Source organism: Leptinotarsa decemlineata, unplaced genomic scaffold, assembly GCF_025532065.1.
Source record: "Leptinotarsa decemlineata unplaced genomic scaffold, Ldec_3_MD MMD2_tig00000035_RagTag_RagTag, whole genome shotgun sequence".
Taxonomy (NCBI): Eukaryota; Metazoa; Arthropoda; class Insecta; order Coleoptera; family Chrysomelidae; genus Leptinotarsa; species Leptinotarsa decemlineata.
Genome location: NW_027412540.1, coordinates 28130576 through 28154666, shown reverse-complemented (window position 1 = coordinate 28154666; position 24091 = coordinate 28130576). Strand labels below are relative to the sequence as shown.

The 24091-nt window shown below is 34.1% G+C and overlaps 2 protein-coding genes across 5 annotated transcripts in view; both read left to right on the top strand.

Moving 5' to 3' along the window:
- Positions 1-24091, top strand: part of trc (Serine/threonine-protein kinase tricornered) — a 141767-nt gene that overhangs the window by 53144 nt on the left and 64532 nt on the right. The window contains exon 1 of one of the 4 annotated variants that reach the window (XM_023174574.2): positions 8579-8779. The exons of the other annotated variants lie outside the window; for them this stretch is intronic. Coding sequence (XP_023030342.1) covers positions 8728-8779 — 52 coding nt within the window. The 5' untranslated portion in view covers positions 8579-8727. Of the gene's footprint in view, positions 1-8578; positions 8780-24091 lie in introns of those variants that run through there. 4 annotated transcript variants of the gene reach the window in all.
- LOC141481085 (uncharacterized) lies at positions 5383-6213 on the top strand. Its single transcript, XM_074172200.1, has 3 exons — positions 5383-5699; positions 5759-5980; positions 6038-6213. The coding sequence occupies exons 1-3, from the start codon at positions 5529-5531 to the stop codon at positions 6161-6163; spliced, it is 519 nt and encodes a 172-aa protein (XP_074028301.1). The 5' UTR covers positions 5383-5528; the 3' UTR covers positions 6164-6213.

Sequence of the window (24091 nt, the reverse complement as noted above, 5' to 3'; positions counted from 1 at the left end):
TCCACAGAAGGGGAACGACTCCTCAAGGACTTGAACAGAGAAAGCATGGCTATACTTTAATTTATATCGTGCAACAAATATTTGGTCATATTATGAATTTGCCAAGAAAACAAAATCTCCGCGAAATAGAACAACCTTGCGCTGCTTCTCAAATTTTACACACACATCAAGATGTGAAATACGATATTCGATAGCTACTGTTCCGGATGAAATGGAAGAAGGCTATGCGGCGAGTGTAACTTGATGAATTTATAGGTCATTTGAATAACGAGACGGCATCATTTACCATAAAAATAACAAACAACTACTGAGAGTAAATTTAATGCGTGAAAAAGTAAAGTAATTAAACGCCGAATGTTTTGAATCGAGTTCTGGCTCAGGCTCGAATATATACCTATTTACCACCAATTCTTTTCCATGAAGGGTTAATTTCAGATTTTTTCCAATCCCTTGAATCAGTTTCCTGGACACACAACACAGTTGCATCTCTTTATGGAACTGAATAACATGGCATTGATATTTCCATAATAATTTGTCAAAAGAAAACTAAAATTAGGGTGCCATAATTTTTGTCACTTGTTTATATGTGGATGTAGATATCTTATGTCAGTCAATTTTATAAACTCAATAGAAAATATTGATTTTTGTTCGTCTACTCATTCTAGGCAAATGATTGCTTGAATTTCTTTTTTAGTCAGAAAGTATATTTTAAATTATATTCATAGAATGTCTTGAGCAGTCGTCGGGAACGAAGAAACCAATCTAACACCAGATCATATCTTCTGAACAAAAACAACAGCTGTTTATTGAAATATCTTGAATATCAGATACATTATGAATGCATTATTGTCTTTCCGAGTCAGATATCATGCTGAATGCTTCGTCGGAAAGACGTTCACCCAGATTTGTATGTGTTGAGTGGTTCGCGGTTCACTTTATATTCCACTCTCGCAAATTCCGTTACGTTTTCTATATGTGTATATGTTCGTGATTGTGCATAATCTTGGTGGGTGTTCAGGGACGTGCGTGCGGCAAGGCTCATTATTCGCAAACTATTTCGAGTTCAAATTAGATTCCAAGATTTAATCTTTGATGAGAATTTCGTGAGGAATACAAACTTTTCAATCAAATGGCATTATTAGTTTTGTTACTGGGGATTTCCATCTGTGATGGCTCAGAACCACAGCTGACTCCAGCTAGTAACCGAAGTGAGACAATTGGCAACACCGCACATCGTCAAAAAGTCAAACAACATACATACTCAATATATTGGGCGATTGAAAACGTCAGAACGGTATTTTCCAAGAAGAGACCTTGCTAAAATTGCTGCAACAGTTGGACTGTTAGAAACGACGAAGTCTCCTAGAACGAGGAACAACCTTCAGAAGAAACTACAGCATTTCGAAGTTATTGAAATGGTCACCAACAACTGAGAGAAGACACATTGTCAATATCTGTCTATCGCCTTATTAGATCATTTCGTACTGCACTGTCAACTAGACTTCCTTGATATGCGAGTTGGTAGTGTTTATATATGCCAATGGAAGTCTTAGGAAGCCGATTAAATTATTCTGGAATCTACACAACCCCTAGAACGATCTAGAAACACAAGTAGAGTTAAGCGCGAACTGGGCCAAGTCACTGTCGATTGACTATGCCAGCGGCGGCCGTCGTTATTTTTTTCAGGGGATGATTCACAACAATACTATACAGGACCCGACCTATGCACCATGAACAACATAAGAATAAGGTAGAAAGAAGATGATGATCTGAAGCTAATTTGAAGCTGGCTCAACGAAGGAGTTCGATCTGATTGACAGCGAGTATCTAGGTAAGATATAAGTGAGGAGTAATGGAGTGAGTGAGGAAACTTCAGTTTTCTCCTGAAGACGCCAACTTGGTTGATGAAACGCGCTTCGAAAAAGGTATTGCATTTCTGGTGGTTGAGAAAGTTTTTTGAATTTGTTCTACGCCAGAGGTTCCAGTTTTACATTTTATATTATGAATATCTTAATAATGAACATAATTATCTACTGTTCTGTAGTTATCATCCCGGATTAAGTGGCCAACTGTCTGTGCCGCGTGAATGGCATGTCTTCTACGAAACAAACAAATAAAAACTTCAACAAATCACTTTAAATTAATTAGGAATATTATAACGGAACGATTATCTAAATGTACAATCAACAGGTGTTATGTTGAATAAAAAGTACCACGTTGGTTTAAATAATTTCCACGAAGCGACGAATTATTATTCCCCGCATACCAAATCAAATGTAACAACGCATCTGTATGAGTCGGAAGATTATTTTTATGTTATTTTAATGAGACTAATTTATTTCAATCAGAGCCATTCTCGTTTGATTTTATTGTTGATAGTTTTTTGTCAGTAGTAATGACTTCAACGTCACACAATAAGGTTTCATCTGTAATCGATTGTTAAATTTCGTGCTGCTCTTTCACTGGTATAAATGGAAGTTGAAACTGCTATTCTATGTTGTTGATTGCCTCATCACCTCTTAATTGAAATCTTGAGTCAAGAATTCCATGAATGAGTCCGCAAATGCTTTCAACGTTGACTCGCAGATGGTTATTTAATTTCATGTTCCTTCTGACATTTTTTTAATAATTAATTTACGCGGGGCCTTTTGCAAAACTCATCATCAATTTCTGCGATATTTGCCCCATTTTTCGATTCGATCTATTATATTTACATATGTGTAACTGACTGTATTTGAAATTTACTGTTCTGCATTATTTTTAGGGGAAGTAGACCTTAATTAGAAATATTTTTAGTATTCCTTTCTGGGAAAAAACCAACTCTCCAGGCTTTTTTTTCATTTATTTATAAAGAAAGGGTAACTAAACATATTTTCAGAGAATTTTAATGCATCTGTCATATTTTTGTTTTTTCTTTTCATTTATTTGACCTAACTGATAGAGATTTTTTTTTTCAAGTAAATACACGTTGCTATTGGGAACAATTTTGGGAAGTGGGTATGTCTATATTGTATTCTGTATTCCGCAAAAAAAGGTGTAACTTTAGGCAATCATAACCTCGCTGAGTTGAACTATTCAAAGTTAGAATTTAGTGTTAGTTCAAGTACTTAAAAATCATGAAGTGATCTTTAATATGGATTTGTATTGTTGGCCTTGCACCCATCAATAATAATGATAATATCTAAAAATAACTATTGATTGTTCTTCCCGTTATTATATCTTACAGATGTTATTGGAGAGGTTCATTAGAGTGCACAAAATTGATTAATTACAAACGGCTTCTCAATAAAAAACATAAGCTGGGCTCTCTATAAGAATAACTTGAGAATATTATGTCTTGTTGAAAGTATTATAATGCAACTTCAAAGAAGTTGCTGAACTGTATCAACTTGGCCTCAGTTCGGCAATGGTTTCCACGGATGTAACTTATAATAATTTTTTATGCAATGTTTTCATTCAACTCAACTGTGAATTGCTTTCATTTCAATTCCGTACGAAACTAAACCGCTGTATCCACTGATTTACATTTTTGATTAGCATATGTTATTACATTGTTCTAACAAAAATGTTGGTATTTGTATTCACTAGGCGACTTTTATCAGTTGTTCACCTGAAAATACCGGTTTCTTACTGTGAAACAGAAGCATTTCTAACAGGACACAAATTATCTTGATCTTCAAATTAGTATTCGAACTAGTTGTTCTTGTAAAACAACGTGTTTCTATTAGAATGAATCTGAGCCCTTTTTTGAAAACATTAATAATGTACTTACCTTTGGTTATACATACATAATATACAAGGTCGGTCAAATATAAACTCTCAAACAGTTTTTGAAGTAAGAGAATACAGATAACAGAATCGGGGGTAGCGAAGCATATTCTAAAATAAAACGGAAATATGATCCCAAAATGAATTTTCAGAAAATTTCCTGTATGTGTAGTCATGTAGAATATGAGATTGGCTGTTTTATTTTTTTGACATGCGTCAAAGGAAATATAGCTGTTTTCAATTGAGGCGTTGTCCATAGGTGTTTTTTTTTTGGAAAATACTACCATCTAAAGAAAACTAAATATAGAAATTTCTTGGACTCTTCAGTGGTTTATATTACGGAGTAACTTTTCCGGGTGAACTTTTTAGTTTAATCTACTAACATTTCTGCAGATTCTTTATCGATTCAGCTTTGTTTTTTTCCCAGATATAGAAAAGTTTAACAACCAAAAAACAGTAAGATACATATACTATGTTATGTTGAACAGCGGTTCGTTTCAAAAACGCTATTTCAAAAATTAACCTATTTGTTTTTGAAAAAAACACTCACCTCATTTCGACGACAAAAACGTTCTAATTGAACGAATAATGGTGTTCAATTGATTGTCGATTGCGAACGGCATTCACGTTTACGTCTTCGATTCCCGTTAGATGTAGTTCTTTCTCTCCAGGCGCAACATATGGCCAAGAAGAAAATTACTCTAGGTAGACTCAGTTGGCATTTTTCTTACCAGAACTACCGTAATCTGGTTGCATTATCAACTTCCACAAAGAGATCAACATTTATTAATGTCAATATAACGCTGTTGAGTTACCATTTGCTTTTACAGGTTGACGTTATAGGTCCAGTTATTGATCTTCCACGTGAGCTTTGAAAAATAGCAGGCCACATTAGGAAGAAATGCGAGATTGAAGTGATCACGGGTTCTCTATAGGTATTAAAGAATCAGTTGGTTCCGTTAAGCTTGCTGATTCGAATCAAAATCCTTCACAGATCTCAAAAGTGAAAATAACTTCTTTGGGAATAAAAAATCTAGTGATTGATTCAGAAGAAACAGCAAATGCTTAAATCAAAAGGTAGAAGTGAAACCAATTGAATTCAAAGGGTTATATTCCCAGGAGAGATTAATTTTTGGGAATGAAAGTTTTTGGCTTGTCCATCTTTATAACAGAAAATGTGAGAATTTTTCAAAAAAAAAGAAGAAGCAATCAATTTCAAAAAGGTTACTCTACAAGCATAGAGAAGTAGAAATACAAAACAGTTTTTCCCATAAAAGCAATTACTTCACTCAATGTGAATAATAACAATTTCTTTGGTTCATTACAAATTTATTATCAAAAAACTTTTTTCTTGTTTGGTATAAACAAATAGTTATTTATGTATCAAGGGAATTAGGAGGGCCTTAATTACCGATGGCAAAGTTTGCGTCCCGAGGGCCTCTGGCCCGAGGGACAGCAATTGCCTGAGGTTATTAAGGCTCATTAATTCCCGTGGTACATAGATAATTTTATTTCTGACCGATTTCAATAAAATTTCGTTCATTTTTGAAACGGAAAAATGTACCAATTCATTACCTTCCCGGAAATATATTATATATATGACATTAAAAATAAAATAAATACGGTATATTTGAATCAGGTACCGTTGATTATAGTAGAGTTTTCTTGTTGCTAGGTTGTTGCTATGTTACTTGTTTATAAACAGAACTTTGTTATCAAGCTGTGTTTGCGGTGAAAACGTGTTTTCTACCCGAAATATAATGGAGGATATTTTGAAAAAAGCTGAACAAGCAAGAGAATCATTAATTCCATCGAAAAGTGAAGCCGTATACCAAAAAGAATACAAGATATATCTGGACTGGCTGACACGGAAAAATGTTATGCCAAAAGATGTCACTGAAACTGTATTTCTGGCATATTTTCAAGAACTGGTAAGGAATTTTCTATGTTTTTCGGTAGATTTGGTAGTAATTGTGTTTATTCGTTTCAGTCAGAAACGTATAGTCCGAATTCTTTATGGACTAAATGGTCAATGCTAAAATCGATGGTGACTATACATGAGAAACGAGATATCACCAAGTTCAATGAACTACAGGCTTTTTTGAAACGGAAGAGTAAGAGTTATAAGCCGAAAAAGTCTGCTATTTTATCTCCTAAAGATGTTATCAGATTCCTAAAGGACGCTCCTAATGATATTCATTTATTGCATAAGGTAATTTTTTTCTTATTTTCCTTTTTGTGTGTATTTATTTCCTTTTTTTTGTTATAGGTTGTTTTGATTATGGGTTATTTTGGAGGATGCAGAAGTCAGGAACTTTTGAATATGAAGATATCGGATATAGAACAGAAGCTCCAGCCATACAAAAGAAGAAATTGTTTCCAGTGGCGAAAGTAATTTTCAGGGAACATTTCAAAATTGTACATTTATTATTTGTAATGACGTGAATAAATAAAATATGGTTCAGTTTTCATTTCTATTTATTTTTACTTGTGAAAGGTAGAGGGAATTATAAAATCTATAATGTCCCAAGGGAGTTATGACCCTCTTTATTGATAGCGTAACTATGACGATATAAGCTTTAATATCCCGGTCAGAAATAAAATACCTAATTTCTTTCGGAAGTTCATCAAATATATAAGGAATCGTTATATATTGGAAATTTATTTAAAATAACCAGATGAACTAGTCAATTCATCTAATTCTATCGGTCTAAGGTTGAAGCTAGCAGAATCTACTGTTTTTGTTTTTAAACAACAACCTATTAATCACTGAGAGCTGATAATCGTAGTTCAAAATTCTCAATGTTGTGACCTTCGTCATACTTGAAGAATGTCACATAAAGAAAATAATATTCAGTGGGACAGTGAAGGAGTCTAGAGGGAAAATCGGAAATTCTAAGTGTCAAAAAGTTGAAGGATTTTTATTTGGTTTAAATTAGTTGAAATCACATAAAATAATCTGTGATTTGGAAAGAAAGCCTAACATTAGCTCAATATAATGTCGTAGTCCGTTTAAAAAAAGGATTTGTCTTGAAAATAATTTCAATAAATGAAGTACAACAAATTTGGCGAAAGGGTAAAAAAAAGTAATAAAACATAGGCAATGTCATCTCCCATTACGAATTTGTTTTGATAAAGTAGTTGTGTTTTCAGTTTCGAAAAATTTAGATATAATAATCATTTATGTACTAGAGTTTGAATTTCAAATACCTTTTTTATATTCGAATTTGTACAATGACCTGTAGGCTTGTAGATACGAGTATCATCAAGTCTTGTAAATAAGCAACCCACGGAACAGCTAATACGTATATTTAACACGGGAATGTTATTTGAACGTTTTATTTGTCGAGTAGATATTCATTAAGTTTGAAATAAGTAGGATTCATGTTGCAACAAAAAACTTATCCAAAAATATACCATATGGTAATAATATTTATCGTCTTCATTCAGGTATACAAGGTACAAGAAAAGTGTATGTAATTTTGTACAGTAGCAGAAAAAACAAGTTTAAAAATTCATGCCTTGACTGGTGATGAATCGAATAAACTTTGAAGTTATATATGTACTTCACACATTTTGGCAAGAAACTATAACTTTTGTTTAAATCTAAATATCAAATATACCTCATGAAAATTTTCTTGGATTGACTGAAATCCAGTTATGAAACATACATCTTACCATATTTTGGGTGTATAACCGTTAGTCAATTCTTTTCACTCAATCCCATATTATTTTGTCAAAAATTATCTCTGCCTACGCTTAAATATGGATTACTTCAAATTTAGGTTAGGGTGGCTTTGCATTAAGCTCTTCTTCTCGCTATTACGAAGCCGATCTTATCGGATTAAACAGCTGGGAAGTTTGCCAGTGGATTTCAGGTTTTGTATTTCGTCTGGATATCATTTCACTTTGACCCGAAGATTCTGATGAGTTGCTATTTTGCGATTGTTCCTTTTTCATCATATTCGTATTCAACTCGAAGCATCTGGAAATTCAGTTCGTTGAGTTTTCATGCAACAGAAAAGAGGTTATATTTTGTAGGTGGTTGTGGATTCTCTGGTGTAAGTTTTTGTTAAAAAACTCTTCTTTCAGAAGAAAAATGTTTGTCAGCATCGAATCAAAATTCACTGCATTGCAGATTGTGAATGAATTCAATTTTTCACAGCCACAGCACCAGAATCTATGAAATCTGATGCTAGGAGTTTGGTCTAACTCAGCGTCTAACCTTGACGTCTGATACATTTTTATTACTCTACGAATAACCTTTTCAAAAAAAAAAACCTCAATAAGAAATCGCTGTCACAGGCAGGATGTAACATCAACACAATTAATTCTTATCCGTTATTTTTTTCCTCTCGAAAAAATGTTCAATGACACATTGTGGATTCTTATCTTTATCGGATACGAAGTTATCTTGTGATTAGTATCACATCTCTAAATATATTTCAGAGATTTTTGTGTTCCTGATATCCTGACAAGTGAGAGCTATGTACATAGTTTTCAAATTCATCGTACTGTATACATAATACATTATAAATCGTCAAGCTTCACTGTTCATTGTACTCAATTAAAACAAATATAGTAGCAAGTACCTTAATTGGTTGTAGATATTAAATGGAATCAGTTGGCACATCCTTGATAAATGTTTGTGACTTCAGTTTTATTCGTATATTTCGATAGCGCGGACGACGGGACGGTACTTTACGCTTCTAATCGATTATCGAATGTTTCGTTTAATCCGTCCATATGGAAATTTAACGATTTCACGACAGTATTGATATTGAGTCAATCGTGCACTTGACCTGGAAAAATCCGGAGCGGCATGTGTTTGTATCGCGAACTACCCTGTGATTCCGCCTCGATTTCGTCTTGTAGCGGTCCTCCTCAGTGCAAATCGTGATTTTATGCGATATGGTGTCTTTTGTGTTTCGTGTTTGATGTTTGTGGATATCGGCAGTTATGTGGTACCCGTGCAAGGTTTTTTTGCAATCTGTTTCGCAGAAAGATGCAGGTACAGAGTTTTCAGTGTACGATGATTTCTGATGCACCGATTTGATAATATATGTTTCACTAAAATGTGTAATTCCGGTTAGCTCTTAACAGAGAACAAAGTTTGTGCAAATGTTCGGAACGTTCTGTATCAATCACTGATGCTAACAGTCACGTTATAAATACTTATTTTCATAGATAATTTTAAAATATCTGCAAATCTCTCAAATGACGTATAGATTCTCATCTGTGTAACCTTTAAATATATTCTAGAAACAACTTTGGTTCAAAAGGCTACAAGACAGACATGTCAACAACAAAAGTTTCTGGTTTTCGTAATTCCGAAATGTGGAAATTGAGTTGCACTAGTGCTTCGTAGGTTCATAACGTGTCCTACAAAAAAAGAATCATTTTCTTTCCTTTCAATCTACGACCAGTATGGTGTTCGCAAGCAAAGATCTAGAGGTAACTTGACTCAATTGCATATTTTTGCCATTGAGCTGGCGTTTCTCAAAAATTCACATTGTCTCTAATCAATTTCTGTTGAGAAAGACCAGCAATCCCATATATTGTTTCGCTGTTGTCATCACGCTTTTCCAGTTCCAAGTTTGTGTTAGTTCCCTTCCCAAGAATATGAATCTAGATGATTCAACTTCACTTCAATGGTGAGGTTTTTTCATTTGCACCTGAACGCTCATTTGGAATTTCGACATTATATCGTCATGCTACTGTAAAATATCTTATCACACTAATATTGTTCAAGTAATATACATAAAAAGGCGATAAATATTTATTAAATAATGAGTATTCCGAATCATACATGGCGCAGTCGGTAGGATGCAAATCTAAAAGGAATCTGATAACTAATCAGAGGTAATATTCAAGAGCGCTAGTGGCAAATTTGAAGGTTAGCTACTGATAATATGCAAATTCTGTTGTGTAAAAATCTGTATTTTTTTTTCGTCAACCAGCTGTCGCTCCCTACGAACGACAACTCTCAAAAGTCAAAAATTGTCCGAGCTGAGAATTAATGAGGTCTTACCTTTCAACGTGCAATTCCTAGCATGGAAAGTCAAGTAAGATACGTTTTACGAGGGTCCGAGGCGTCATGTTAATTATAAGATATGACAAACTTATAGTGTTGTTACATATATAAGTGTAATTACAACGGGGGTAGGGCAAATTGTAAAAATTAGGCAGCGTTGGTGATTTCGCTTTATGCAGTAAAATTCAGCACTATCATTGTTCAAAAACTTTGATTTTTATTTCCAAAGTACAGTACAATTAATAATTCTAAAGTCTTTTCAAGTTTAAAAACACACAGTGATTTATTTGAAGTTCTCACTTCCTCAATATCATCTCCCTCATCGAGCCAATTTATTGAGAGAATTGATTTCCTTGTTGACATACTCCAAAGAAATTCTAATAAACTTTCCAATTTCCTTATCCACCTCGAAGTGTTCATTTCCCGCTAGATAAATGAACACGTAGGTTTCACTTTTGATAATGGAATCTTGTTTTGCAAATGGAGACCTAAATAGTGTAATTGAATGGGACCAAATCCAATGGAATTATAGTGAAAGTGAGCATCAATTGATTGTGGAACTATACAGATATTCTGTTTGTAAACCGAAAATTATCTGACTGAACCATAAAAATAAATGGTCACCATCATATCTAATCTAGAATTGGATGATTGATAAATTGCTATACCGAGTTTTGGGGTTATTCTAATGTATAGAATCTCTACAGAAATAAATTCTTAATGAAATGAAACACAGTGTCTTTTGATACATTAGTTTTCCCCCAGTCAAGGTTTTGTTTTGAGACGTAGGTACCTCAACCTTTACCTCATATCATGTAAAAATTTTGTTTTGAGTAATTATTTTTCAAATATTTTGTGATTTGCTTTCATATGTTTATTGTATTCGTTTGAAAATGTCCTTAAAGGACGAAACTGCATTTGATTTTAGTAATATATGTTTGTCAACGGTATGTTATCTACACTCTTCAGAGGATGAATATATATATATCTATCAACCAAAACTAAAACCAAAATAGTAAATGGCAAACATCCCACAAGGTACCTATACAATCTAATGTATGTCAAAAAAGAAGTGGGGGGAAAACCCAATGAACCCTTGAGGCTACTGTGTTTTCCAGATATTTGAAAAGAAAGTGAGCTTTTGAACAACAGAAAAATATGACAGTTGTCATTAGGCATGAGCTCACTTTTTACCAGTCACCGTCAGCAATAAACCAGTTGACCAATAAGTGTGCCACTTTTATTCGAACCCCAAAAACGTGACAGTTTAGATTAATTGAATTCGTTCGAGAGAATTTGAGCTCATTTATAGGTGAAGCATTGTTCAATATGATTTGTAATCGTTGCGCTCGATTGAACTGAACTATACGTGAAGGAAGAACAAAGAACAAAAATCGGCCGTGCAGGTGGGTGTGATGAAACGAATCCACGCGTACTACTTAAATAATAACTTTTCTACGGTACTTGCTGACCTAAGTGCTCCTTCATTCCGGCAAGACACCTTATGAATTATTTTTGCTTGTCGTCGTACCCAATAACGTAGTAGCCGAATAGATAATCGCGCAAACAGATATGAGTCAGACCACTTATGTCGTTTGTCATTACTAATAACATGCACGCTAGTAAAATTAACCTTGGCTTATATATGTTTTTTTGTTGTTTTTACCGTTCCTTTGTTCTATTCAGGATGAATTTTCAACGCCGAGTTCTACGCTGCGTATGTTGACCTATTAACCCTGCATAATTTTACTATTTCATGCGAAACTCGTGTAATTATCTTCATTTGCAAAAGTGAAATGTCGATGAGAAATTGTTGGAATGGATTTGCCAATTGATTGAAAAAATAATGACTGTATAGAGAAATTTGTTCAAGGTTTATTGAATCAGATATTTTTTTGGGTCATTCAATTGAAATATTCTTAGCATCCTTGTACTAATCACAGATCACATAATGGAACGTACGAAATTTATGTTCATTTAGCAATATAGAAAATGACTGACTTTTAAATAAATGTCGAATGAAAATATCGTTTCTGGAGTCGTTTTTTCAACCTTATAACGTACCTTTTCGAAAATATTCAATTAGAAACTATTACTAGAGAAAGATAACTTAGGACTTTCTTTGAAGTAATAGAACATTACAATAATTGCTTATATTCAAATTTTTGTAACGAGAATTCTCTCCGTTTACCTTTCTGTCTATCTATCTGTAAGAAGAATTCTGTAGAAATTCAGTTTATTTGTTATTACTATGTCGAAATTACTGTCGGCTTAAAGTTTGTTGTTGTTGATATTCTCCACGTACAGATTCTCAGAATTAAATGAATCTTTATCGGATTAAGGTAATTCCATTATATCTTCAAAATACGTAGTGCTCAATATATGACCGACAATATGTTTTGAAACGTAAATGAGGATTAGTAGTTACATGATACGAGTAGTAGTTGTTGGGAATAATAATCGTCTTAAAGAGACAAATTTGTAACCAATTAGACTTTGAAAGATTACATCCTACCTATCGAATATCTATTATTCATTTAAACAGTTCAGGGTAAGCCATTTCTTTGTTCAAAACCGCATCGTTTATTTATATCTCGGAGTAGTACTAATATGGTCCATTTGAGGCTTAATAAGGTTAAAACAAACTGTTCTGTATGACATTTCTTGAATACAAACGTTGTCATTTCAAACGGTTGTTCTCTTTCTCGTTCATCATTCCTTATGTGGTATATTCCCCTTTTTCATTTGCATATATCGCATATAATTTCGTGAAAAGGTCATATACTTATAGAATACCAAAACGACGAATGCATTGTCTCTATTGTTCAGTGTAATTGTTGCTGTGCATGCGTTGGTTTTCGAAATGACCATTTCAATTAACGAAATCTTTTTGGTTACGTAAAACGTACGTTGAATGGAAATTACTTTCATAGTCTCAAGCACGAGATAAGGCTTTTTGGGATTCGTTCTGAACACAATGCCTATTCATTCAGTTGATATAAACTTGAACATACGTTTTATAATTCATCATAGTTTCAGTAGTTGGTGAAATACAGGGTGTCAATTTGAGAACATGTTTCCACATTTATATCTCTTTATGCCGGGAGACTTGATTTTTGCCAGGATGCTGAGGAAAATGGATCCGGATGTGAAACAGGTGCTGATATTTGATCAAATTCTTTGTATACTCTTTGGCACTCCTTCTGAGGCCGTTATTTTTTCAATGACCGCTGAGCTTTTTGTAAAATTGTACCCACCGTAACGCCTTCCTTTAACAAAGTATTTTACTTTAGAGCTAACTGAATTTACGTTATTCAAATTAGGTAATCGAAAAACAAACTAACGTATGTCTAATAATATCTTTAAATAAAAAATGTGAGAAAACGTATCATTTTAAAACTAAGTATCCGACATGTATTAATACAAACAGCATCATAACATTTTTATTGAAATTCCCGGTTCATCATCAATTTTTACAAATTATTTATTTCTGATTGACTATTTATCAAAAAAATATGTTCATCTAATATTCTATATGTTTACTGATTGATTCGAACGTTACTTAATGAAGATCCATAGTAGGTAATTTCATAAAATAAACTACACCTCACAATAGCTTCTTCAGCGATAGCTAAAGTTCCGTAATCACTAGAGGGTTACACAATATCGCGAATGTCTATAGATATATGCATGTAATTCAGTATTTATCGAATCTATCTGAATAACATTTAAAATCGAATACACTCACGCTTGAAAGCACGCACATTTATCATTATTATTCACCTGTTTATACAAAAGTGCCATGACATTATATCAGAGCCGTATCAATTTATATCATACTCCCAGGCGGGCAATTCTCAAGAGACCTTCTCCATGTTCTCCATATTTAGTAGGTTTCATGAGAGTGGTATTTAATTTTATAAAAAACTAAAAACCAATGAAAAAATAACGTAACGGATAAAAGTATATGGTTTTTATGGTGCAAGTAGGCGTGGTTGAATATTAATGGTAAACAACGAAATTGATTGGATTAGTTTTTATTTCCAATTCTATACATTATTGCTACAATAATTGCTACAGATACATATACATATCAAAAAGGGAATCTTTAGCTAGACAAAAGTATTTATAAATAAATGGAAATTTTGAGAGAGAAATGTCAAATTTTATTAATACAGTTTTCTATTGGGAGCGAATTATTTACTGTAGAATTCTCAAGATGTGGAAAGTTAAAGCGAAGATAAACTCGGCGCCTTCGCCAAAATGTTAAGAAACTTTCCTGCCATGGGAACTTTAACGGAAAATCGTGATAGGAATCCTCGTCGTTATCGCACTCGTTGCATTTCGAACAAAAGCTCATCGTTGGATTCTACACAAAATTTAATCAAAATACTCCTTTCATCGCAAGTGGTATTCGACGTGACTTCGTAAAGCGAAAGAACCTCTGTAGATCTATTCCAGATTTCATTGCTAGGCATTAACAAAAATTGCTGTCTTGGGTAACAACATGGTTTTACGATCAGAATCCGCCTTTGCATTTAAAATACCGAATCTAATTTTATTAGCTCCTTCGGTAAAACCTTCTTTCAGGTCCAGAGTCCAGGTATAAAAAATTGAGTATTCTGGGGAGTATGTGATATCAAGTTTTATTTAGTTTGTAAAAATAATGTTCATTTGTTTTTTCATATAACTATACATAATAACTATACATAATATTTCATTTTTTGAAAACTAACAGTATTAAAAATTTTTATTCGCTTGCATTTATCGTACTGATAGATGTTGTCACTGAATCTATATAAAATCAATTATTTGCTTTTGTTTTCATGATTGAAAACTGGCAAAATAATAAAAATAAATTTGCCAACTTAACGACTGCATTGGCTGACGATTTGTCACGACATTTGTTTTGCGGCCACAAATAGAGGATTTGCAAGTGTATCATAATATTCATGAAGCCAAGAATTCGCCTAATTACCTACTGCATATGCAGTTAGCTAACCCACGTTTCAAAATTCAAAAGCGGAACACACCTGTTTGATGTCTAGTATAAATTATTATTTTTTCACCATGTAGAAACAGAATTTACCTCTTTACGTTTTTTTTTGCCAGATATGTAGTCATTGAAATTTCATACATTCAAACATTAAATAAATCCAAAAACACGACTATTTTTTGTTGTATTTAGCTGTTTGCTGCAGGTTACTGACAGACAGCTGTTTCAAAATTCTCGGAGTAAATATAATGGCATCACCCATATCTACACACATGCTTCAAAATGAAAGCAAAGAAAAACAGCCACCTTCTCGATCAAAAACACATCAAAGGCATTCCAATTGTCCCCTCTATGTAACATTTACAGTGAAAAACCATTCCCAATTCATCAAGAGATACAGTAATTTTCAAATATACAGTCATCGAACAACAAAACAGATGAATTGATAAAAAATAAAAATTGTCAATTTGTGCCATTTTTTCAAATGATATTCATCCATTATTATTCAACCAACTGTTTAACTAAAGTTCGAATCAAATCTTTGTCAGAAAAATTCTCACATATGTAGGAGTTCCGCCCCTGAACCTACCTGAGGCTGCTAAATTGCATCTATGCTAAACACAAATATCCAGAATTGGCCCTGTATGTGAAACCGTAGAGTTAAAAGTTCAGTTGAATGACAAATAATTTGGCACATCAACCTGTACAGCTGTGTAACAATTCAAACGCCTATAGGAAATAACTTATCTCACTTTTCAGTATGTACCTATCTCACTTTTTGGATAAGTATACTATTTGGTAATTAATATTCAGTACTATTCATATTCTTCTTATACCCTCTCAAGCTCTGAATATAAAGGGGTTCAAATTTCAGCGGCAGACGCATCATCTGTCAAACTCGTAATCTGGTACATGTTGTGTTCTACAAACTGGATCGAATGATTGATTGGTGGCTTACCCATTTCCAATTCCATCATCTTTGTTCTTTCCTCCCGACTCAATGTTAGGATCGAGATTTAAACCTGACCTACTTTCCAGCCTCTGGATAATCTCGGGGCCTTTGAGGTATCCGGCAACGCAGTACAGATTCTTGGTTGCCATTATTTGCTCGGAGGAGGAAGAAGGATTAATATCGTTAAGAGTAATTTCGTTCTCTTTATCATTATCATTTTGATGAATTGATGCAGTTAAAGTCTAAATGCCTACTTCGCAAAGAGTATGTTAGTAGTTGTTTACAGCTGATTCTCGGCCTCCCCCCACCACTATGACGTATTAATTGCTTTTTTTATTGGTTGTTGTTTGGTGAAGTTTTTTTTGTTGTGCAGTGAAGTCAAGGCGTTGTGACCTTGAAGTGTCTGGTGCATGGATCGTTCAGATTTTTTTTTCATATGAGATTTTGTGTGTTTATGTGTGTGTGTAGGAGAATGCACGGTACAGGGTTTCATCATGTGCTTGTTTGTCTATGTACAAACATACGTCTGCATACTTCGAAGATCCTCCAAGTAATAAATGCTCCATCGGTGTTAGGGCACCAAGTTAGTAGTGGAGTGACGTCACAGCAATAACCGTTCAACGGCTAGAGAGCGACATGTTCACTCCACGACGTGTGGCAGAGTAATGCGTATTCATCGGTCTGCCCTCACCTCTCCTGAAGCGATGAAGGTTCGCTCTAGCCCCGCTATCCATGGTGACACAACGGCAGCCGAGGACTGTTTGCCTAGCGTCTACCCTCTCCGAGACCGCAACGACCACTGCTTGCTCGTACCGGCAACTGTTATCGCATCAAGTTGGGAGATGGGCTTGGCTGTGACGTCAGGCATCTCTAGTGGATAGCAACTAGCAATGTGAATCTTTCACGGTTTCATGGTGGGGGTGACTCACACTGTTTAATATAAAAGAAATGCCTGGCACACTATGAAATCAGTAGACGAATATATCTGCAGCAGTTAGCAATTGGTAGAGTGTTATTCAGTTCGTAATAGAAGGAAGACGGTGAGTGTATTTGTCTGTTGGAAATTGTTTATATTTTCATATATATTTTCATCATGTCCGTTTCAAAAGTAGACTTGAATAAAATTAATAATTTGATTGTACAGGAGGTTGAAATACTAGAGCAAAAGGCCTTATCATCATTGCCAATTGATGAAGTGTACATAATTAAAAATATGTCAACTTATTCTACACGATTTGGTAAATCAATTTTATTAACTTTGCAAGATGTGAGCAATGATAAATTATTTAAAACATGGCTACCAAAACGTATTTCGTTGCAATTCAGTGATGACGATATATCTTGTATCAACTCATCAGGTGGTAAATATACGATGATGTATTTAGGACAGAGCCAACAAAGTTTTGCTGGCATGAAAACGCGATCTCTAGTCAAATTCAATATGATTGAATAATAGTAATAATTTATAGTGAATTTCTTTAGGTCATAGCTTACAAAGTTTTTTTTGGTGTGAAAACGATAACTCTAGTCAAATTCAATATGATTGAATAATAATAGTAATTATAATGAATTTCTTATTGTTTTATTAATATTCATATATTAGATGATAATTATATGGAAATATAAACATTACTAACTTAGTTGAATACACTCACTTTGTAACTACAAGTAAAATGGGAATGTGAGTATTATATCACTGAAAAATTGGAGGTTGCTTATTGTTTTTTTTTTTTTTGTTCGATTTCAGTTCCACCATTTAAAGATGTGGATGCAGTACGCAAGTCAAGATTGGGTCGATATTGTAGATCTCAAATCATCGGTTCAACATTTGTCGTCTAAATTGAAGGTGTTGGGTGATGGAGCCGAACATGCAAGCGTTTATGATATGAGTGTATGCTATGATGAAAAACAAATCGAATTATGCCTTCGTGATGCTGAGAACTATTGGAGTGGTGCAGAAGTTTGCAACAAATTTTTGGATAATGAATTGGAATTGTGGCAACTTTGTGAGGTTATGATTGAACTGAACCTAAGAAGATTCCTGTATAGCCTCCAACCATACTTGCCAGAATGGATTATTCATCACTTTGAATTGAATGATGAAAATCGAGAGGAAATTGAAGATGGTCGCGAAAATGATGATTATGAGGAAGAAGTTATTTTAGATAGTCTGTATGTTCCTGTGAATCATAAATAATGTCAAATAAAAAACTTTGTATTATTTTCATGTTTTATTTATTTAAATCTGATGAAATACAATAGAAAATGATTACAAAACAATAAATATGATATAAAATACAATACATGATATAAGTCAGTTACAAATAAAAAAAAAAAAAGATCATAAAACAGTACATGATAGAGTGAAAAAAAAGTGTCAATATCTGCTATGAACTGAACCATCCAATGCATTGTATGTTAAAACTGTATCATGCAAAATTAATGCATATACTTTAGTGTTGTCTGGAAACTTGGTCTTCCTCGTCTCAAACTCAATCTTTATATCAATAGTTGATGATTTTGTTGCATTCGGTTGATGGGAACAATCGATGACGAATAGTGGATTCTCTCTAAATTGTCCAATGTCCATCAGAGGTTCACTCATATCTTTATCATAATAACTTCGCTGGAAACTCTCAAAAGCATAATAAGCAGGAGCATCAAGTTTTTTATCGAAATTCAAATTCCAACGCTCATATGGATAAACTTCAGAATTCAAGTATACTCGAATACTATTGATATCAGCAGTTGTGAATTTTGTAATATCTTGTGTTCTATCTTCAGATGTGGTAGTACTTTGGAATGCGATGATGACAAAACGAGGAGTTTCCAATGCGTTAGTTGTTTTGATGGCCCATATGTCTGAAGAAGTCCCACGTAATGATGGTAGTTCATAGAGGTCCCACATACGATACGCCAACTTGATTTTGGCATTCAGACCGCTTTTGTTTATTCTACTCAAAAGTTTGAGCTTGTGTTTATCATCTGGTACAATATGCCTTATTTTCCATTCGATTTTATTTATTTCCAAATCAGCATCAACCTCACCTATATATGAGTTTTTGAATGATCGAGCGATAATCAAAATCAATTCCTGTTTGGCATTCAAGATACTTTTGTTGTAATCTTCAGCAAAACCCATCAAATATTTCAGTGGTAGTTTTCCACTAAAAACATGACTGTTTGTATCCAAGATATCTTGCTTCAATTGTGAAAGTCCCCAACCAGATGTCAATAATGTGTTAGCATGAGATTGTCCAAATGATATCATGGTTTTCATTGTAGATGTTATCCCAGGTTTTCTAACAACAGCCACTTGTTCACCTCCCATTTCATAACGAATTTCGTCAAAGAGAAATGCAATTGCATTATTCGAGAGATAGCATGTTTTCGCTACATCTTTGGGGGTGAATTTACCTTCTATGTAAATGAAGCTCTCGGCAATATCTAGTATAACATCTTGATTATTGATTGCAATTCTGATTTCATCCGAATTCCTGAATAGCGGTGATCCATAGGGCTTATATGTGTGCTCATGTAAACTTATGAGAGAATGATCGAGCACTGGTTCATTGAATATATTCAACTTTTCATTGTTTGTTTCGAGCACCATTGTTATTTTCTCACTTTCAATCCAATCGATTTCAAAAATTTAAGATCACTCACAGACAGAGCGTTATGTGCTAACTGTTTAGCATACACTTGTGGAATGAGCTTCTTTTTATGCACACCTTTCTTTTTGATAGTGCAACTCGTTTGGGATTGTTCAATGCGATTTTGTCTATTATAAATGAAACCCATAACAACAGTTATTCGATTTTCTTCAATTCCAAAATAATGAAAATCTCTTCTTCACTTCCAAAATCGATAAGGTTATTTTTTTCATCCAAAATACGCACTGTAATGTTGTGAATCAATTGACGACCTTCTGGACTGACAGGCATATATATAATACTGTGTGGTTCTTTAGTAAGATTGTAGCCAGGTTCAACATCAATATCGAATGAGAAAAGAATGTGGGATTCTTCACCATTTATATATGAACCAGATATTATATTGCAATCTAAGCGGATAAGTCTCACAGTTGTAATGTTTATTGGTAATGATGATTCATGTATCTGATTTGGTGGAAATATTTCATGAGCGAACCCCATCATTTCTGCTATTGAATTTGGATGTGTCAGATCAATTTCATATTTGGATCGCATTTCACATTTGAATGTATTATTATTGGCGTGTAGATAGAAAATATCATCTGCAACGACATCATTTGGTTTTTTATCATGAAACAATCTGAACATGATATGTTTCTGTATGACGGCATTGATCTCTTCTATTTCATAAGCACCACATGGAATTTCAATTGTCAACTTTTGGGGTATCGATGAGTTGTCATTACTGATTCTAAAACTAACTAAGTTATTAGCTTCAGTTATATTATTGATTGTATTGCATCCATAGAATCCCAAAAGTCCTAATCCATAACGACTGTTCCTATCCAATTCAATTGGTGGAAAAAAATCCGCACTCAAGACACTTGTCCCGACAGCTTGTAGCTCGAACTTTCGTGACATGACTGATGAATATTTTGAAACACATTTCAATTTATTATTGTACACAGCAACAGCACATTTGAGACAATTTACACTTTTTGGAAGGTGTTGTATTGTAATAAGTATCATTTTTATTGATACCAATATTCACATCCTCTATATTACAAATACAACACATAGATTTCCGAGGTATAGGACCGTCATTAACATCCGATTCTGAATTTTGATCGTGGTGGTGGTGCTCATAACAATATCTATGTTTCATTATATCGATGTCATCTTGCAGATGCTTAGGCAACTTTTCCCAAACATATGCAATCTCATGTGCAACACATGCAAGTATCACTTCCTTAGGCATATTTGCAAGCATCACTTTATCCATTTTTTTCAAGGTACCATATTTTGAAAACATTCTAAGTGAAAACCCCATTCCCTTGATAGCCTCCCGATCCAGTTTTGGTGTTGAATCCATTTTTATTTGGAAAATTATTTAGAGAGAAACTGCAAGCACAAGTGACCACAGAGAACTGTATTAAATTTCTGTTGTCGATCATAGTTATATTTGATTTTTACATTCGAACATTTTCGAAAGAATCGAGTCAATTCCAATGGTGGGGGTAGATCTCCAAAACTATCGAAATATGTGACTTCTTTCCCACATTTTTTATATGCCACCCAATGTGTTCCTGGTCCACTTATTCCATCTAAATTAACAATAGCTGTCTCGTTTTGTTTTGGACCTGAAGATGGTAATCTATCACGCATAAAAACACCACGAAAATGTGGAATTTTCATTTTTTGTGCATAATAACTGAGATCGAGATCAGTAAGAGGCCTCTGAGGTAGGGGTTCAATTAGTTTTTTGTTTTGTTTGTGGCTTTGTATGGTTTTAAATATAGTCCTAAACCTTTACGGTATGGTTTGAGATATATTCCACTTCCGCGTTTGCCTAATGCTACAGCCTCCATGGTTTTATTGTGACGATTGGCTTCCATTAAAGCCGCTCTGCTGGCTTTTGCCGAATTCACGGCCTTGGTAATACCAGCAGCAGCTCCCGCCAAACTTCCTAGTGCGGATAGTCCAGCAAAAATTGGTATCAATGGTAAAAGTCCACCGATCTTGGGAACAGGAATTATGCGTGGTGTGCGGATTTTCTTCTTTCCACCGGCAGCTTTAAGGTATTTACGTGCCGCCTGCAATGCCACAGTGATAGCTTTTTTGCTATTATTCGTCACAAATTGATTCCCACCAGCTTTCTTCAATACATTTCGCACTTTATGGACTATCCCAGCACCAAATGCAACTTTTTTAATTTTATTTTTCTTCGTTTGTTTCCTCTTACATTTTTTCTTATTGGTACTACAACCCATGCCCATATGTCTTTTCGCTTTCATAATGTTGGTGACAAGTAATGCAGCTGCTCTTTCCCCAATACTCGCGTCCTTCGATTTAACCCTATCCCAAGCGCTGTATTCAAGTTCTTTGTCGGCTAAATGTCTTGCTGCAAGATCGGATGGATGCTTAGAATATTGAATATCGTGTTTTTTGCATTCAATATCTAATTTATTGATTCCAGGGTCGTTACGAGCTAAACGTTGTTTCAATTTTGTACCCGGTCCACAGTATTGATAACCTCCGGTAGATGTAATTCGAAAGGAAGTTTGTTTATTAAATCATTAACAAAACCACAACCTCTTTTAATTTTACGATCACTTTCAATACGTCCGTATCGTTTGATGGTACACATTGAAATGAATAAGCTAATAACATTTATATAGTCTCCAACCACGGCACGATGCGCATTGTAAAACAGAAAGAAAAGTTTGCTGTAGATAATCTAGATGAGAAATTTGGTTGTGGATTGAATGGACAAAGGGTATTCAGACATGGTCCACTACTTCCATCATCAGTTCGAGGACTCATTATAGGACCTTCAAATTGTGGAAAGACGAATGCAATGATATCACTATTAACACATCCACAAGGACTGAGATTTAGAAATGTGTATCTCTATTCGAAATCACTCAATCAACCTAAATATCAGTACTTGCGAAGTGTTTTGGAACCTATAAAAGGATTAGGTTTTTATACATTCAGCAATAATGCAGAAATAGTGGAACCCTCCGACGCTAAGCCTAATTCTGTTTTCATTTTCGATGATGTAATATGTGAAAAGCAAGATATTATTAGATCATATTTCTGTATGGGACGTCATAAGGATGTTGATTGTTTTTATCTAGCACAGACATATTCACGGGTACCCAAACAGTTAGTGCGTGACAATACCAATTTCATTATAATGTTCAAACAAGATGAGACGAATTTACATCACATTTATTCAGATCATGTTTCACCCGATGTAACATTCAAACAATTCCAATTGATGTGTGTTAAATGCTGGGAGGACCAATATGGATTTCTAGTCATTGATAAGGATAGAAAAATAGATGAAGGTAGATATCGCAAAGGATTCGATAGTTTTATATACCCATGATCTTGTTTTTGGAACTTATTCGATCACTGAATATTGTAGTGGTCACTTCACCAACGAATTAAGCTTTAATTCAAAAAAAAGGGCATTATGAATACAAAAAAAGATCCTGAAAATAAAAACAATGAAATAAATTTGAAACGTCAACTAGTAGAGACAACAGAAGCTGTCAGGCAGAAATTCAACTCTATCAAGAATGATAATATTGAAAATCGTACGACACTTGAAAGATTGTATGAGCCCATAATGAAACCATTGAATGTTTTATCATCAAACGCTACTTCTAAATCACCAGTGTTATCACCAAATCATGGAACTGTTCAATCTACTTCAAATTATCCCATGAGTACTCCAATAGGAAGAAAACAATCTTTTGGTAGTGTATCATCTGTGAATAGTGACACGAGCACACTTCAAGACGATATGAGAACAACTCTATTCGAAACACCATCATCGTCCCACATCGATTCCTCGGATCCTGACATCTCACCTGTTATGAATGAAAGTGGTGAAGATGTTTTGATGAAACATTTGAATAATATAAAATCTAGAAATCCAGCATATGATGGAACATTTGGCGTACGTATGGATCCAATTACACAAAAGCTGAAAATGGGAAGTCTAGTGGTAAATTTCAAAGATGGAAACATTTCATTTTGGGATGCTAATAAAGTGAAAAAATATGAATGCGCAGGTAGTCCAGAATTGTATGATATGATTTTTTGAAGAATCCACAAGATGTTGATAATGAAGAAACTCGTCAAGTATATTCCAAAATATTGAAAATAACGAATGCTCCATATAAACAATATCATCTGAAGAATGGTTTTAAAAATACAAATTCTAAAAAATTTCGTGAAGTTATCAAACCTCTATTAGACTCACGACAATATCCAATAAGAAGTAGAAGTAAAATTGGTGGAGCACTCAAACGAGTGAAAATGGAGAAAATATATAATTCTAAACCTGTGAATTATGTGTACTGGAATTCACCGAAAGAGTTAGTTGCTCGCCTACGACTATTGGTAGCTTCAAAGTCAGCCGGACATACCGGACATGATAATGAAATAATTTCAATAATTGAAGAATTACGTGAAGAAGGTATAATATATTAACATATTCACATGTAATGATCACTGTCACATCATCATTCAATGCAGTAACATTATCACCTTTTCTCTTTAATCATATTGAAATAGAATGACTAATGAAATAAGTGATGTCAAACGACAAGTTGTTAATGAATTACATAAACCTGCAAGACGTAATTTTCGTAGAAGAATAACCACCATCAAAG